The sequence below is a fragment of the Stegastes partitus genome, unplaced genomic scaffold, assembly GCF_000690725.1.
Source record: "Stegastes partitus isolate 25-593 unplaced genomic scaffold, Stegastes_partitus-1.0.2 Scaffold349, whole genome shotgun sequence".
NCBI lineage: Eukaryota > Metazoa > Chordata > Actinopteri > Pomacentridae > Stegastes > Stegastes partitus.
This window is the reverse complement of record NW_007578080.1, coordinates 161,364-178,937: the sequence shown is the minus strand read 5'-3', so window position 1 is coordinate 178,937 and position 17,574 is coordinate 161,364. Positions and strand designations below refer to the sequence as shown.

At 40.9% G+C, this 17,574-nt stretch overlaps 2 protein-coding genes across 3 annotated transcripts in view; one reads left to right on the top strand and one right to left on the bottom strand.

The window, feature by feature from the left end:
• Positions 1 to 448: 448 nt before the first annotated feature.
• On the top strand, positions 449 to 7,540 carry anapc7 (anaphase promoting complex subunit 7). Its single transcript, XM_008284155.1, has 11 exons — positions 449 to 633; positions 2,244 to 2,430; positions 2,912 to 3,031; positions 3,494 to 3,605; positions 3,756 to 3,909; positions 4,012 to 4,154; positions 4,394 to 4,511; positions 4,662 to 4,858; positions 4,954 to 5,178; positions 5,266 to 5,416; positions 6,197 to 7,540. The coding sequence occupies exons 1-11, from the start codon at positions 533 to 535 to the stop codon at positions 6,384 to 6,386; spliced, it is 1,698 nt and encodes a 565-aa protein (XP_008282377.1). The 5' UTR covers positions 449 to 532; the 3' UTR covers positions 6,387 to 7,540.
• A 78-nt stretch (positions 7,541 to 7,618) lies between these two features.
• The window catches only part of atp2a2a (ATPase sarcoplasmic/endoplasmic reticulum Ca2+ transporting 2a), a 30,463-nt gene continuing 20,507 nt past the window's right edge, over positions 7,619 to 17,574 (bottom strand). Inside the window, exons 11-21 of one of the 2 annotated variants that reach the window (XM_008284154.1) lie at positions 16,863 to 16,994; positions 16,656 to 16,775; positions 16,343 to 16,561; positions 15,915 to 16,250; positions 14,815 to 15,035; positions 13,971 to 14,173; positions 13,740 to 13,825; positions 13,520 to 13,653; positions 13,296 to 13,413; positions 10,288 to 10,408; positions 7,619 to 8,347 (exon numbers count right to left, since the gene is read on the bottom strand). In XM_008284154.1, coding sequence (XP_008282376.1) covers positions 8,334 to 8,347; positions 10,288 to 10,408; positions 13,296 to 13,413; positions 13,520 to 13,653; positions 13,740 to 13,825; positions 13,971 to 14,173; positions 14,815 to 15,035; positions 15,915 to 16,250; positions 16,343 to 16,561; positions 16,656 to 16,775; positions 16,863 to 16,994 — 1,704 coding nt within the window. In that variant the 3' untranslated portion in view covers positions 7,619 to 8,333. Of the gene's footprint in view, positions 8,348 to 10,018; positions 10,409 to 13,295; positions 13,414 to 13,519; positions 13,654 to 13,739; positions 13,826 to 13,970; positions 14,174 to 14,814; positions 15,036 to 15,914; positions 16,251 to 16,342; positions 16,562 to 16,655; positions 16,776 to 16,862; positions 16,995 to 17,574 lie in introns of those variants that run through there. The other variant, XM_008284153.1, reaches the window with a different exon arrangement.

Sequence of the window (17,574 nt, the reverse complement as noted above, 5' to 3'; positions counted from 1 at the left end):
TGCTTATTTATTGTTCATTTAGTTTCACTTTGCAAGTGGCGAGTACTCACATTTTTTAAATAGAAAATCTATCTTGTGTTTAATTCAATAATTGTTGACCAAAATAAAAGTATAATTTAGTATTTTTACAGTAATAAATTTAAAATGTTGCTGCAGTAAACACCGAAGATGCGTTCATAAATATCGGAAATATGTGAATACCAACCTCTTAACCTTATTTAAGATAAGAATAAGAACGATTTACTTATCTGTTCAACGTTATTTCTCGCTAAATACTTCTAAAGTGGAAACAATGTCCATTAAAAACTACATTTATTTGCCAAAGTCGTTAATTTCCTTAAGATGTCGTATTTACATCTGTGGTGGTTGGAAGTACGAGCCTCTAAAGATCACCTAAAAGCACCAATATGCGGAAGAAAGGTTATTCGGCGCCATATTTAATACACCAGATGCTAGCTAACGTTAGCTGCTTCCAGCCCAAACTTTTAACTCGAGACTGAAACCTGAACCCAGCCCTTTAAAATAACCGAAAATGAATGTGATAGATCATGTGCGGGACATGGCTGCCGCCGGCCTTCACTCCAATGTCCGGATATTGAGCAGTTTGTTGCTCACGATGAGTAATAACAATCCGTAAGTAATGTCAATGTGGGGGCCGTCTATATCCTGGAGAGCGCTCTCCTATACAAGTGTTAGATGTTGTCACTCTGTAACAGGGGTAGCCGAAATAGCATCTAACATTATGAAATGTGATTGTGGAATACAGTATTGGCTCAAGTGTTCACCTCAAACGTTATCAGCGTTAATAATAGTGCTATTCAGATTAAAGGGTGGATACAGTGTAGGCTCATTCCCGAGAAATAGCCGTATTCAGAGTCTCCTGCACTGCACGGTGCTAATAGCAGTTAGCTTGAAGTGTTGTAAATTCAACATATTTGTGAATATTGTTCAGGGGAACCTGTCACGCATATTGTTGTTTTCCATAATTGCGGTTTTCGAAATCTTGATGTTGTAGTCTAATTGATTTAAAAATAGTGCCTATGTAGTTTATATTTGTGCTGTCAAAGTCGCAGGTTTTGTTTTGATGTAGCCCAACAGTTGCTCCTTTAAGTAGAAGAAAGCTGTTACAGGATGCTTCTACGCCTCATATGAACTGTTTACATTACTGTTTACAGCTTTGTATTTTGAACAAATTGACACTTTCACTATCTTGGTTGATGTTGTTTTGGTTTAGTGTTGTCAGGATACCAAAATTCAGACTTCGATACATACCTGCCTAAGTATATCGATACAGATACTGAAACGATACTACAGCAACATCTAAAACATATTGAAAGTAACGGCATATTCTAGTACAGATCGTGGAGTGTAATTTTTTATTTTATCTTTATTTTATTTTTTAAAATTTGTTTAGTGAATAATTGTAGCATAGTGTTTAAAGAAACAAACCAAAACACTTACATGGAGCTAGAACATGTTACACTGCTGCCTATTAAATGTTAAATCCTTGCAGAGATAAGTGCAACACAACTTTAGTGCCTATTTTAATCATCCATGTGCACTCTTTCTGCAGGAATTTAGTCAGGAACTGTATATGTGTGAATGCCTAATTTTTTAGCAGCTTGCAGAAACAAGACTTAATGTTACCACTGTGAACGCTGCTTTTACATATAGAGGTGTCCGTCACATTGGTCAGTTGGCTAAAAAGATGAAGCCAATTTAAATGAAAAGTTAGCTTGTCACAAAATGAAACACACTCGCTTGACTTACATTCAAGGCCAGGATGGTATTATTTATGTGTTATATTTGCTTATCGATCCTTTGTACAAGTTGGCATGTATTTCAGTGCGATGCTTTGCCAAGTTGGTTTTGTTGGATCCCTTCGTCTGTGTAGATAAAACATTTGTTATGAATGGGCTTTGTGGTGTGTCTGGGCTCTCCCATTTTACTGGCTAGTATTAGGTGGATACTTTATTCATCCCCTTGGGGAAATTCAAGGATGAGAGAAGTATAAAGTGGTTGTCACACCCACAAGAGAGTAATGAGGCTTTCCTAATATTGGTGTATTGTGCAGCACAATTTTATGAATTTGATTTTCAGCAGTTTTCAGCAGTCTGGTTTGGTCCTCTATATTCTCTGTTACATCATTTGAAGTCTTTGTTCACGTCATTATCATGTGTGCAGTAGAGAAACAAGTTATGTCAACTTTGATGACTTTATTTTTTGTATGTCTTTGATTAAAGAGAGCTATTCTCACCGGCCCAGAAGTACCAGCTGTTGGTTTACCACGCTGATGCCATCTTCCATGATAAGGAGTATCGCAATGCTGCCTGCAAATACAGTATGGCTCTGCAGCAGAAGAAGGTGCTCAGCAAAACATCTAAAGTTCGTACCTCTACTGGTGGAGCCGCCTCTAACATACAGGCACAGGTATGTGGTTTTTCTTTTTTTAAATATGAAATGTAAAATTTTAGATTGAACTGGAGCTGTTCACTGCTATCATCACTAGCAATTCAATTTCAATTCAATTCAGCTTTATTTGTAGAGCGCAGTTTACAACACATTATCACACAGCACTTAACAAAGTAAGGTATAGACCTTACAAATTTAACAGAGAACCCAACAATCCAAAGTAGCCTTTGGACTTCAGCAGCAGCTGACAAAGGCTTAAAATGAAATATCGGCAGAACGAACTTAAACAGACGGATACCATAAATGCTGTCAGACTAATGGTGTACAGATTTGTTTAACAATGTTTTATGGGTATAATTTATAGCCTGGAACATGATTTAAAAGAAAAGGCACTGTTAAATGTCATGTGTTACTATTCTTGAATAATCCACACCACTGACTTGATCTGTTGGCATAAATGGTAATTGATAAATTCATTACATTGAATGTTGTCTTTCAGAGTTTGCCGTCAGAAATTGAGGTAAAGTACAAGATAGCGGAATGCTACACAATTTTGAAACTGGATAAAGATGCCATTGCGGTGCTTGATGGGATTCCCTCCAGACAAAGGACTCCAAAGGTAGACTACTACTCTCAGTTATAATCATTGTTTTCTTCATAATTTTTACTTTTCTTAAAAATATACAGATCAATTTTTAACCACATCTGTATCTGAAGTGAGACTTCTGTGTGTGTTGTTGTACAAAAAGCAATAGCTGCAGAAGACTTCTGAAAATGTAGAGCAACATACGATGTACGAAAGAATAGATGAACCTTAAGTTTGGGACCATAGGAACTAAGTTGTAGTTTCAAAAATAAAAAAAACACAATGGGGGTATGACTTTCCTGTTTGTTCTACTTCACTAGACAGTTTTATTATTGTATTTTCAGGTTAAAAGCAACTATTAGAGATATTGTCATGATGATGATGTTGAGCAAAACAATAGCCTCATAATTTGAATTTATTTAACAACTTTTTAGTGCATTAGCTTATGCATGATACAATAATAAAAATGGATGTTGCATTTCTTTCTTGTGTTAGATCAACATGATGCTGGCAAACCTGTACAGGAAAGCTGGTCAGGAACGTTCTGCTGTGACAAGCTACAAAGAGGTGCTCAGACAGTGTCCCCTTGCCTTGGACGCAATAATTGGTATGAATGTCTCCAGTGACACTGTAGTGCAACAAGCCACATTAAAACCGCCAGAGACACTTGCTCTTCTGTTTGTATACAAATGCCTACAAAAGCTGTGATTGAATCAGTGGATCTCTCTTAACTTTTGAAATCTTATTTTTCCTCCAGGCCTTCTCTCTCTGTCAGTAAAAGGAGCTGAAGTGGCATCCATGACTGTGGATGTGATCCAGAGCATCCCCAACCTGGACTGGCTCTCTGTTTGGATCAAAGCATACGCCTTCATACACGCCGGAGACAATCAAAGAGCTATTAACACTATTTGGTGAGCAGAATACAGTGACCTGTACAAAAGGGCTGTATGTTGCAGTTTTTTTTTTATTTCTCATGACAGTGTGTTTGTTTGATGTGTAAAATCCTGTTTCAGCTCTTTGGAGAAGAAATCTCTCTTGCGGGACAATGTGGACCTCCTGGTGAGCCTGGCAGATGTTTACTTCAGGGCAGGTGACACCAAAAATGCCATTCTGAAATTTGAACAAGCCCAGATGCTGGATCCATATCTCATTAAAGGTGAGTCACAGGAAAGAGATATTTGTACATTTGTGTTGATTGACTTAGTATCTGTTACAGTTAAAAATGGATTTTGCAGTTAAGAACACTTTTATTTTCATTGCTTGATTGACAGCTATTATTATTGCAGTGGTCTTGCATAAGCTTCACACTTGTGTTAGCAGCCCTAAACAAGACGTTGAATCATGGGATGTCTTGGTGTCCAGATAAAATAGGAGTTTTGTTGTTTGCACTTGCAGGAATGGATGTATACGGCTATCTCATGGCCCGTGAGGGTCACCTGGAGGATGTTGAAGTCCTGGGTGGACGATTATTTAATATATCAGACCAGCATGCTGAACCCTGGGTGATCTCTGGGTGAGTCTGAGTTGAAGTAGGCCTTGACTTGAGACAAATGTCATTCAAGTACATTGCTAGATGGGCAGCTTTGTCTTTTTCAGACAAAATCTACATCATATAGTATCATTGTCTAGCTAAGTTTTGTAATCCTTTGAATTTGTTGTTTAGTTGCCACAGCTTTTATAGCAAGCGGTACTCCAGGGCCCTCTACCTGGGGGCCAAGGCCATCCAGCTGAACAGCAACAGTGTACAGGCTCTCCTCCTGAAGGGGGCCGCACTGAGAAACATGGGCCGAGTTCAGGAAGCCATCATCCATTTCCGAGAGGCCATGCGCCTGGCACCCTGCCGGCTCGACTGCTATGAAGGTATGTTTGTTTTTATATCCTTATTTTCTCGCCATGTTTTCAGATGTGATACATTTCTGTTTTGATTCCATTAACCTTGATATTAATCACTCCAGGTCTGATCGATTGTTACCTGGCATCCAATGGGATTCGAGAGGCTATGGGAATGGCAAACAACATCTATAAGACTCTGGGGGCCAATGCGCAGACTCTTACTATCCTTGCCACAGTATGCCTGGAAGACCCAGTGACTCAGGAGAAAGCCAAAACCCTGCTGGACAAAGCACTGGCCCAGAGACCCGACTACACCAAGGCTGTGGTCAAAAAGGCGGAGCTGCTCAGTACGTACAATGAACAAGATGAAAGTCGATGAAAATTAAGCTTGATAGACAGATGAGATCATTTTCTGTGTATGTTTGTGTTTAAAGGCCGAGAACAGAAATATGAAGAGGGGATCGCTCTCCTGAGGAATGCCTTGGCCAATCAGAGTGACTGTGTCCTGCACAGAATGCTGGGAGATTTCCTGGTGGCTGTCAATGATTACCAAGAAGCCATGGACCAGTACAGTATAGCGTTAAGGTAAACAGAGACTGATCTTAGAAAATAAGAAAACCCAGTGTGTTCCCACTTTAAAATGTGGATATAAATAGAGTTGTCGAGCAATATGGATTTATCAAAATTCTGTTCACCAATGTTTAAAGAGCAGTGCAGCTGATGACTGTTATATGATGCTGATGTCATGTTGTTGTTTTATTATAATTATTATTTTGCATCTAATAAAACTGTAATAACTCTTACTGCCACAAAGAGGAGACAAAAGTTCTAAACTGCGAGTTTAGATGAACGTTCAAACACTGTTGTCTGCTTTGTCTCTGTTTGCTTAAGTAGATCTGCAGTCTGTCTGCAGTTCACTTATTTTAAATTAGGTAATGAATCAACAAAATGTCCACAGGTAATCAAGAAATAAACTGTTCAATTCAAAAAAATCATGAATGAAAAATTTGGGTTTAAGTGCACTTAACAGCATTCATCAGCAGATAGCATCTCTTACTTCTGGTCTGGTAAATGTATTAATGTTTGATGTTGCTGTAAAATGATTGTCACTTCCTCTTGCCAGTGCACTCTGCCGCATTTCCCAGTTTTATCTTAGCTCGTCTGATAATACAAAGTCTTTCTGCACAGTGGCTCATTTAAAATCATATGACGCTAACATTCAAGCACTTGTTTTGCAAAGTTCCTTGCTAATTATAGACTTAACATATGCTCAATGTGCTATTTAAAGTCTGAAGACAATCTTTAGTTATTTATGTTTGATTATTTATATTCATCGCTTTTAACACTTTGTTCTTTTCTCCTCAGCCTGGATCCTAACGACCAGAAGTCTTTAGAAGGCATGCAGAAGATGGAGAAGGAGGAGAGCCCTACTGATGCCACTGTGGAGCTGGACGGTGACGACATGGAGGGCAGTGGAGAGGACGGAGATCTGGAGGGCAGTGACAGTGAAGCGGCTCAGTGGGCAGATCAGGAACAGTGGTTTGGGATGCAGTGACCCTGGGCCGCTGAGGGAGGCTCAGCCAGTACCACCTTCTAAACTCTGCAGCCCACAGGAAGCCTTCAGCTGTCAGGGCTGTCAAACAGGACGGTGCAGCCTCTGGAGGTCGTACTGCTGCTCACTCCTCACACCATCAGAGGTCAACACCAAGTGACTGATGTTGCTAACTTTAAAGACAACAAAGCTTTGACATGGAACTCAGAGATTAATGTTTGCACCCTTGGATGAACTGATGCTTGATTTTTGCTTCAGGAGGACTGCAGTGATTTTATTAAAACACAGCTTATTGCAGAACTCCAGCCATTTTTGATCAGATTCTGTTTTCAATCCTGCTGACAACCTCATCAGCTTCACCGTGAGGTCACTTCAGCTTTATTTACTGGTTTTCACAGCTCTCCAGCACAGTCTTATAAAACCAAGGGGCGCTCAACCCCAGAAAAGCAAAATGACGCCTTTATTTCTCACTTTGTGGTGAGAGATGTTGGCACATTTCTCATATTGCCGTGGCTATTTTCTACTTGGCTGCTGGGCAGTGCAAAACACAACTTAATGTTAAACTATTCACAGCGAGCATCCTTGTTTTTAATGTGACCTTTCTGTGCTGTACTGAGAGCTGTTTAGGGCAAAGTGAATGCAGGAAAATAAGCACTGAAGCAGTTGAAATTTGGTCAACATCAACTGATGAAAACTCAGGTTAAGGCCAAAAATGCCTGGAGTTACATGCGACGTGTTACAGAAGAGGCTGGCAAAGATTTTTAATTTTTGTTTGAGCCTGACTGACTCAAGTTTCCTCAGAGGAGGCAAAGTTTGGATGTCATCTGTGTCACAATAAAGCTTGTGAATATTGCAGGACTTTCTGTCTCTGACAGGCAAACTGGAAGTCTGAACAAGTAAGTGTTCCATATTTCTGCTGCTTTTTAAAATATATCTCCATTTCTGTCACATGAGAATTTGTGTCATGTAGTATGTTTTTTTTTATTACTGTGTGCTGCCCATTGCCTTTCTTTATATAAATATATAAAAAAAAAATAACCCCATGATTGACTCATTCTGAAGTTGGGAAGTTTTACTTTATCACTTCAAGACAAATGTGTATAGTATTTTGTACATATTTTAAATGTATAATAAAATTATTAAACACTCTCACTTGATATAAATGTCACCTACTTTCTTCGTTGCATCACATTAAATCTGTTGAAATAAGTTTAATGAAACCAGGACAAACTCAGTAAACTCTTCATGTATGACAGCTTTATTTACCTGAAACCAAAGTTCATGTGATACATTGTACAATCATCTCTGAAAATACAGTACAGCAGTTTGGCAAAAAATGCCAGAGGAGGGACTGCCTGCCTTTCTCATGGTGAAACATGTGCATTGCTGCACATCTGCCTTCCCAGATGTGGCAAAATCTGCTCCAAACATGTTGCACATCTCAGTGCAAAGCAAAAAAAAAAAAAGTCTGTTTGGTTTTTAAATATCCCATAAAAGTATTTCCTTAGGAAAGATGAACTGTGTTTTTGAGCTTATTTAACAGTTGTACTATCTGACGAATGTCTAATCTATTTACCAATACCATACATTGTCTATAACAGAAGTCTGGTAAAACAGATGGCTGACTGAGCGGACATGCACCAAGGAATAATGTACAATTGACTGTACACGGTACTAAGATCTTAGTCTAAAAAGATGGCATGAGATTGTGTCATAATCGAAGGCTCTTCATGCAGGAGGATGGAAGGACTGACGAGGTGGGACTGGCTAGTTTCCATCAGACATTTGTTTATGGCCGTTCTATAAAAATCATGTATGAACTTGATGAGCTCCTGTCATTGTATCACTTCACTGACATGCAGCTCTTAGTAAGATGTGCTGCCCAAAACACACATGCACAACACAAAACCAAACCAAAGTTTCTGCAAGGAATTTAGAGTAGAGGTGGGCTTACTTGGCCTTTGCTGCAAAGAAAAAGAAGAGAGAGGAAGAAACAAATCAATGCACATGAAGAAATCACACGCCAAAGTAAACGCATCAGAGTAGCGAATAATTTAAATTAAAACAGAGCAATACAGGCCAGGCCATGCTATGGGCAAGCAAAGGGAAAATGCAATTTCTTAAAAAAACTAAACAAATACACACAACACCATATTCCAGTCATGGTGTGGGGGCACTTAAATGTCATTGTCTGCCAGTTGCCAAAACATGCTGCAAGTCTACAATCAAAAACAACCGGCACCAGTGATACTGAGCCTGTTTGAAATGTAAAACACTCCTTTTCCACTCAGTGTGTACCTGGCACTTGGTGACATTGAAGGCATTTTAAACTACAATCACCTAAGTTCGCTCCTCTTTCGTACCGTTAGTTTCTTAAAAAGCTAGTCTAATTTAAAAAATGAGGAGCTATTATTGCTGTCATTTTGTATGAGCAATGACAGACTGCAAAGCTGCATGTGCAAACACACAAAGAAGAAAGCGCACTGGTAGTAGTTTGCATGCAGGTCAAAGTGTACTCACTCTGCAGGTAAACAGGTGGAAGGCATTGGAAGAAACAACAGTTAGCTATAAAACCGAAAAAAGAACTCAAAGCACTCACTGGCCTGGGATTATTGGAGCAGCCATGCACTAAGGCTAAGAGCACACTGAAGTAAACTAGTGTAACTGTGTGGAGCACTGAAACAACAACAGAAAAATATGTATACAGAGTTTCTACTTTGTGTGCTATGTACAGATATACAGACTCTTCCAATGACCAGCTGTTTCAGCCTTCAGAGGGCTGAGCTCCTCTTAACCTGTCCATGTTGTGCTCAGTTGATAACAGCTTCTTGGTGCCTTTTTACATATTCAAGTACAGTATGTGCACATTTTACATATATTATAAGGATTACTGTAATTAAGATGAAAAACTAAAACAGACTAAATCTCAAAACTTGAAAACAAAATCCAGACAAATGTGTTTCTTCAAGTAAATAATTTTAACAACAAACTGTATCAAAAATTGCTTTGAATCAAACTGGTAACATCTTTGTCCTCTTCCCTCAGATAACAGAGGAAAAGAAAAATATATTAAAAAAACAACATCAAAAATGTGTGTGAGGGCTTCGTCTCTACTGCAAAACAAATTGGTGCTTACCTCAACACTTCAAATGATAATCTAGGAAATGGTTGTTAAGACAAATGGGTAGTTATGGTCATATTAACAGCATTGAGGTAGCTGTGCTCTGCCTAATGCAGAAAATAATGAACGAACACGATGCATGGAGCTCAAAAATGACTAGAGATTCTGCCAGGGCAAATAAATTCAAGTCTTCGCCCTCAAATTAGTATTATACTATGCGGTCCTCATATTCTCTTTACACCCAGCTTTCTCGTCCCCACGGCCCCTCCCCCCAAAATTACAAAACATTAATTATTATAAAATAGTGTAAATTCTCTGTACAGCTCAACACACAGCTCCAACATATCCAACTGTTCACAGCGGGGGTCAAAAGAGGGAAAAGCACGATGGTAAAATAAAACACGTAGACGTAATGTCAGTCAAAGTCATTAAAATATGACTAAACCCCCCACCCCCCACCCCACCCAAAAATATGTATCAGGATAAATGTAGTAAATAGAAAAAGATCTGACGGTGGTCAGAGCAGGTGCGAGTGTTGACTGGAAGTTGTTCCGAGTTAATGTAACTGTGTTAGATGTGTGTGTTAATGTCCACTTCACACGGGTGCACAGGGAGGGCGGGGTGCTTGAGTCAGTCAGGGCCACAACATGGCGGACACGTTAGTGTCGGTGCTGTAGATCCACAGCACCAGGGGCAGGGAGATGGCCACGAAGGGCCAGGAGATGCCCTCGGCGCATGCAGACAGGGAGCAGCCTTTGCTGGCCGGCTTCTCCAGCTGTTTACCAAAATCCAAGTAGTTCCTGGCCATAAACTTTAGCAGCTCATCCAGCAGGATGACAGGCAGCGAGATCTTCAGCACCATCATCCACTGGGTTGTATCCAGAGGGGTGATCTGGAAGATGACCTGGGAGAGAAGATGGCAACAACTGTCATCTGACATTACAGCAACTTTTTACAGGATTCTCAGTATTACCCAAGTCTTAAATATTATTTATATTTAAGTCATTTTTTAGCTGACAACATTTGCTTAGACTTTGTTCTTTACTAGACTGTACCATATTCACAAATGTAAATTTACATACACATTTTTCATTTTTATGAAGGAAATGAAAAGCATCAAAGATTTCGGTCATACAACATAAAAGCTTCCTAAACCATGAATATATTTATTAACTTTAGAGTTTTTGAGTGAACTTACTGCTATGTTCTCCATTCTATTTTTATTGAGGTTATTTGATTTACATTTGTTTTTGTTGTGCTTTTCTGTTTGACAGCTTTTGTACGGTTAAAAACATTATCACTCTGCTATATGGGGGACAAGATTTGGCTTTTTTGTATTTCTTTAAACTAATCATAATGTTCTTGGTCGGTGATGGTGCCCCTGCAAATGGTTTTGGTGGAACACATTTGGAAAATCAATTTTTTCTGATAACTGGTAAGCAAACATGCACAAACATTGCTGTTAGACAGTAAATGCTGTAAACATATTCTTTTAGATTTTTACAGCCGTTTACTGAAAGGAAGCAGGCCTGTATTATTGCATAATAAAACTTTAACCATTTTCAACATGTGGGTTTTTAGCTCAAAGGTTGTTGTCGTGGTTCCAACGAAGTCCTGGAAGGGTCACAGTGAGACTTTTTTGATTTGTGCTGCCTCACAATATGCTATACATTCAATCTAGTCCGTATGAACAGTTAGTGTGTTGGAGGAGTCCTGTTTAAACACACTTCCTGTTTAGGGAAACACTGCAGATACTACAGAAAGGAGAGCTGATGCGACATTGATGTATTTTTTGCTCATTATTCATTTTAAAAGGCTGATCCCCAACAGTGTCAGGCTGCAGCCGCTCTGCCTGCTGTGACCGTCAAGCTATGGCTGATATATGGTTATTGTTAAGATTTCAGCCATAATTGCAACTATGGCTGCAGCCCCAGTGGAAGCTGTCATCACAAGGATGCAGTCAATAGTGTGCAAGTCAGTGACAGAGCTGCTGAATCAGCTCTTTTAGTTTTCTCTCGTCATGCAATGATGCAGACTTGTGCCTGACAGACACAGCTGAGGATGCATTGATTCTCACTGATTTCACAACCGACGCTGGTCTATAGGCTGCATGATACTGTGTTGCTGTAGTTTGTACAGTTGTAACTACAAAAAGAGCTCCCTCAACTTTAGCTGATGCTACAATTCTGACTGTGATGTGTGCTTAATGGCTGTAACACCAGCAGCATGCAGTGTGTGGAGGGAATGACGGTTTCGCTAGCCAACAGTTGCACCTCCTCTATACCTTAACTCCTAAATAAACACATCTGTCATAGAGGGAGCACAAGTTCAAACAGTAACAGCTGCACACATCTATGGCTGAAGCACAGCAGCAGCAGTAACCAGATATTCAGCTACAGCTTCACTATCCCAGCAGGCAGAGCAGCTGCACTCACAACCAGCAGGTGGATAATGTCAGGGATCGGCTTTCTAAAATGAATAATGAGAAATAAATGCATCACGTAAAGTGTCAAGTCATCTCTACTTCATCTGTCCACTCAGCAGATTGCTTTCCTAAACAGGCAGTGTGTTAAAATTGGGCTTGACCGATTTACCAAATGTTCATAAGCATCAGGAGGAATGTAAAACACATTGTTAGCTAACACAAAGTAGGTCTCAAAAAATGGGGGAATCTGTAGTTTCTCATAACAGAAATGATCCTGAAAACAGTTACACACAAATAGCAGAAAGGGAGAAAATCCTGCATGAACTATACAGCCAATAGCAAGCTTATTCCCACAGTCTACATCCAGGGAGTCAGACTAAAGCATGCGTAACTCCTGCTGAGGATAAAACTCTGCCCCTGGACCATAAGAGCCTCGAGAGGAATGGATGGGGCATCTGGTGGTGCAGTGGTTAAAGGAATAGCTTGAAATGGATATTTTAAAACTATATCTCTCGTGAGAGTTAGATGTAATGAGCGATACCACTGTTATGCCAAACATGAAGCTGGAGTCAGGAGAAGGTTAGCGCAGCAGAAATATTGGAATCAGGAGGAAACAACGCTAATCTGGGTACTTAATCCTACTGTGGTCTACTGCATAAAAGGCTAACTGCCTGAACATGTCTGTATGTGTTGCATGGGAAACTCGTTCTTTCTTTTTTATTTATTTTTATTTTACTTCAAGTATTTATCTTTTATTTCAAGGAGGCCATTACCTATCTGTAGTGAAGCCACATGTCCACTAGAGGGCCATCAAAACCCTATAAAGCCTAGTCTGGTAAACCCACTCTGTTGTACATAAAGGTCCGGCTGCATCACTCTATCATTCTGCTACAGAGGGAAAAATGCTCTGGATTGTTTGTCGCTTCAAACTAATCACAGTTATTGTGGGCAGAACTAAGCAAAGGATGCGGCTTCAATGTTCCCTCAAAATAGTGACAGGTGGAATAGTTTTAGCTGAACAGGGAGACAAGCACTGGAATTATTCTGGATAATTCACCAAAACAACTAGTTTGGCTGCATCAGTGTACGATCCAAATCCTCAGCAGAACTTGAAATTTTCAGTATGGGAGGTTGCTGCTCAAAGGTTGTTCTTTGCAATTGCAAACAAAATGGTGTCACTTGGATAACAGAAGGGAAGAACAAAGCCGGTTGAAATGAGCTGCCAACGACACACTTAAACCCACTTCCTACATCTGGTGAGTCAGACTACATAGAGCCTAAAACTCCACCTGTGCTGTGAAACATCCAGATCATTTTGACAATCCCATCAAGTCATCACTAAACACACCGGTTTCATAAAACTCACCGGCAGAGGTTCCACATAAAGAATCAGGAAGTGGAGAGACATGGAGAGGCAGATGGCCCCCAGCAGCCAAATGTTCTCCCAGGGAGGCATCCGCAGCAGAGACTGGTTTTCTGACAGGCTGGACAGGAGAGGCAACACAGATGGTGATTCAATTATACACTTTGTCTGCAAATGACGCATTCATGAGAACTTCTCCACTCTTTAAAAAACAGACACTCATTTACCTGTTCAAAGCATTGCACATCTCGATGGTAACGAGCACAGACAGGGCCATGGTCATCGGGTACGGAGACTCAAACACGTGGCAATCCAAGCCGTCAAATTCTGGGTTGTCGGGGCCACACTGCAGGAAGTGGCTCTGTGGGGGAAGGGAGGGAGGGGAGTGAGGGGGAGGCAGGGAGCCAAGAGGAGCTGAAGGATGTTCTCTCAGACAGACACACTCACCAGCTGGTACAGCGTGAGCTGCGGTCCATCTTCAGACACTGTAAACCACCAAGCAGCAGCCCCCACAGTGGCAGCACCCACATAGCCTGGAAGCACAGACACCAAAACAACACCATTAGACACAAATTACTTATTCATCAAACTGCAAGAGGAAATATTCAAGATTCTTCCGACACTTTTATATATAAAGCCTGACAGTTAACTTTCCCCTCCTGGCTGCTATCAGCTAACCTCCAATGGCCAGGTATCTGAAGAAGAGCCAGCCAGAGATCAGGGGCTCCTTCGCATTGCGAGGAGGCTTCTCCATGATGTCCAGATCCGGGGGGTTGAAGCCCAGGGCCGTGGCAGGAAGACCGTCTGTCACCAGGTTGACCCAGAGCAGCTGAACTGGGATCAGTGCCTCAGGGAAGCCCAGAGCTGCAGTAAGGAAGATGCTACCAGGAGATAGGTCCAGTTAGAACCTGTTCATCACACACTGAAGCATATTTCAACTCAATTGAGTTCAAATAACTTCATTTATCCCTTAGGGGCAATTCAAAAGCTCACTGAGTATTTCGTATAAAGACATCAAAAAATTAAACACAATAGAAAATAAAACACAAAATGAACAAATAGATTCATAAAATCGCCAAGGATGAATTTTGTAGTCAGGGGACATGACTTCCAATCTGTTCAGCACAGTCCTGATGTGATCTGAGGGTGCAGCTGCCTTTGCTTTAGGGTGGATGTAGACTTCCTACAAATTCCCTGTCAGCTGACTGTCACGGTCGAGCCTTATTGGTGTCCCAAACCAGTCTATATGCAGAGAACTGTTGCTGACACTGCTGCTTAGCCAGGTTTTAGTGAATGCCAAAATGGCAGTAGTCCTGTATTCATGCATATAGTTCATTGTATACAAGTTCATTCATTCATTCATTCATGTCGTATATTTGACTTGTATATGAAGGTATGACTTTACATTTACCTTGATTTACAGGTTTTTGTTTTTAACTCAATTCTATGATGTTTATTTCTCCCAGTATCAGTTCTAAAAAAATGAATCCCATGTGAAACACTCTGCTCAGTAAAGACTCACCAGACGACCTCACCAACGTTGGAGGAGATAAGGTATCTGATGAACTGCTTCATGTTGTTGTAAATAGCTCTGCCCTCCTCGACAGCAGCCACTATGGAAGAGAAGTTGTCATCGGCGAGGACCATTTCAGAGGCTGACTTGGCCACGGCAGTGCCAGAGCCCATAGCGATGCCGATCTCTGCCTTCTTCAGGGCAGGAGCATCGTTCACTCCATCACCTGTCTGTAGAAAAACATTCTGTTACAGAGAGCTGGATTACTTTGTTCTGTAGCACCTACACATCAACACAACAAACATGGTGGCTGACAAAGGAAGATTATAAGTTTTAGAACATGTTAAAACCATCGTTTCAATGCTAACTAGAAACAGCTTCAACACAAGTTGCTATGGAGATGGCGGCATGCGGACGCAGCAGCCCCTTCAGGAGACTGCAAGAGTGAACGCTGAGTGTCTTGCCTATCACAGACGTTCATCCGCAAAACTTACAGACGTGAGACTTTAAATTGATATGTAAACTAATATTTTGTTGAACAACCCTTTGAGGCAATCACTACAATCAAGTGTTTTCTGTAACTCTCAATCAGACTTCTGCACCTGTTGACAGGTATTTTGATTTTGGCTCACTGCTCATTAGCAAAATGCTCTAATTTGTCCGGGACAGTTTTTTTTTTTCTTTTTTTAGGGTCCGAGGACCCCTACTTGTTCTTATTATTCTTTCTTAGTATTTTATTTAAAAAAAAATTTCGACCACAATTCAAAAGCAATGTCTATTACCCCTAAATTATATCTATAGCATCTAATATCATCTTGTCCCGGGCCCAGGGAAGGCTGTCAGCTGGCCTGATTGTATGTACAGTAAAATGACAATAAACTTGATTTGATTTAAATGAAATGTTAGGAGAATTCCTGTGTACTACCTGGCATATTTTCCATTGATATGGCTGTTGCAACTTTTAATGTCATGCTAGCTTAGTACTCTTCAACTCTGTTGTACAGATTCTGGGAATTGACAAGTTGGCTAAAACATGCATCATGTTGAAATAAACCAGAATGCTCTTTTAATGGTCAGGAAACTGCAGAATCAGCATTCAGCCTTCATACCATAGCAGTGATCTCGTCAAATCCCTGCAGAAACTCAACGATCTTGGACTTGTGGGAAGGTTCGACGCGGGCGAAACAGCGGGCATGAGTCACAGCCTCCCGTTGAGTGTAGGGTGAGAGTTCGTCGAACTCACGTCCGGTAAAGGCCATGCGCTCGACATCATCCTCCTCAGTCAGAATACCAATGCGGCGGCAGATAGCCACAGCTGTGCCCTTGTTGTCCCCAGTGATCATGATGACGCGGATGCCAGCCTGACGGCACAGCTTGATAGAAGCAGCCACCTCCTGTCTGGGAGGGTCCAGCATGCCGACGCAGCCGACGAAGGTGAGGTCGGACTGGACGCAAAGAGACAAAGGTGTTAATGAATGTGGAGGGCTGAAAAGAATACACCTGGCACATTTTCACCCAACAGTTAATGAAACTTTACCTCATACTCTGAAAATTTGGCGGTGTCAGACAGTATCATGTCATCCATTTTGGGTGGGCTGTCTCGTGTGGCCAGAGCCAAGCACCTTAGGGTGTCACGACCTGTCCCGTACTCACGGATAACAGACATGATCTTTTCCTTTATGCCTTGACTGAGAGGAACTTTGTTGTTGCCCACTCTGACGTGAGTGCATCTGTCAATGACTCCCTCTGGGGCTCCCTGTGATGTATAAAATACTCACAACATGACAGAAGACTGACACCAAATGCAAAGTTACACACAAGCCTTCACCACATATAGTGAGTCAGTATACCTTAACAAACATCTTGCCAATGGAAGAACGGGACTTGTTGGGGGTGCAGTAGACCGACATGGACTTTCTGTCTCTGGAGAACTCCAGAGTGAACTCCTTTCTCATCAGCTGTTTGATCACCTGATCCGACAGAAGCACAGACAGTGAGGAAACCTGCTGAGTGGGAACAGTGGAAATGTGCAGCGGGAAGGAGCTGGTGTCACTCACCGAGTTGCAGGCGTTGGCTCTGTCAATCTTGGACAGGTTGTGGACTTCGGTGTCAAAGACGTTCATTTTCTCCACCAGACAGGTCAGCGCCGTCTCCGTGGCCTCGCCGACCTTCTCGTACACACCCTTCACCTGAGACATCGAAAACATGCATGCTCATGCCTTTGATTCTGAATCCTTTTCAAGTTTGTCCAAAAAGATTACTTCACCTCAAGCACTCAGAATAGAACAAAGAAACTGCAAAATGTCTTCATCTAATGTTTCAGTGTCTGCAGCTTGTATAATTGTAAGATCAGTGGTGATTAATTGAGGACAATTAAAAACTGGACTCATGTTGTGACTATTTTCCATTGTCTTAAATAACAAAAAAATATTTTAAAAAATAATTGCCAGAATTTGTACCACTTAAAAGTAGAGTATGCGTTATATTCCAGAAGGATGTTTTGTTATATTTGTTGAAAGTCTCTTTAAATCCCGACAGCAATCTATACATCAAATAGTTTTTATGTTATTGTTCCTCACAGCTTTATTCAGACAACTTCATGCCAGAGATGGAGAGGCCCCCGGCATGATTCAAGATTCAAGATTAACTTTATTGTCCCAGGCGAGGGAAATTTGTTTTGTGCTATTCACCCATGCTGCAGCCAACACAAGCAGACACAAACAGGGAAAATATAGTTATTGGATAGAATAAATAAATACATAAAGTAAA

What these genes read in the sequence shown, in the direction of transcription:
- anapc7 (XM_008284155.1), top strand. Translation starts at nt 533, where the DNA reads ATGAATGTGATAGATCATGTGCGGGACATGGCTGCCGCCGGCCTTCAC. An exon ending in TGCCTTGGACGCAATAATTG is followed by an intron (nt 3,606 to 3,755) that starts GTATGAATGTCT and finishes TTTTTCCTCCAG; the next exon opens with GCCTTCTCTCTCTGTCAGTA. An exon ending in GGATCCATATCTCATTAAAG is followed by an intron (nt 4,155 to 4,393) that starts GTGAGTCACAGG and finishes TTGCACTTGCAG; the next exon opens with GAATGGATGTATACGGCTAT.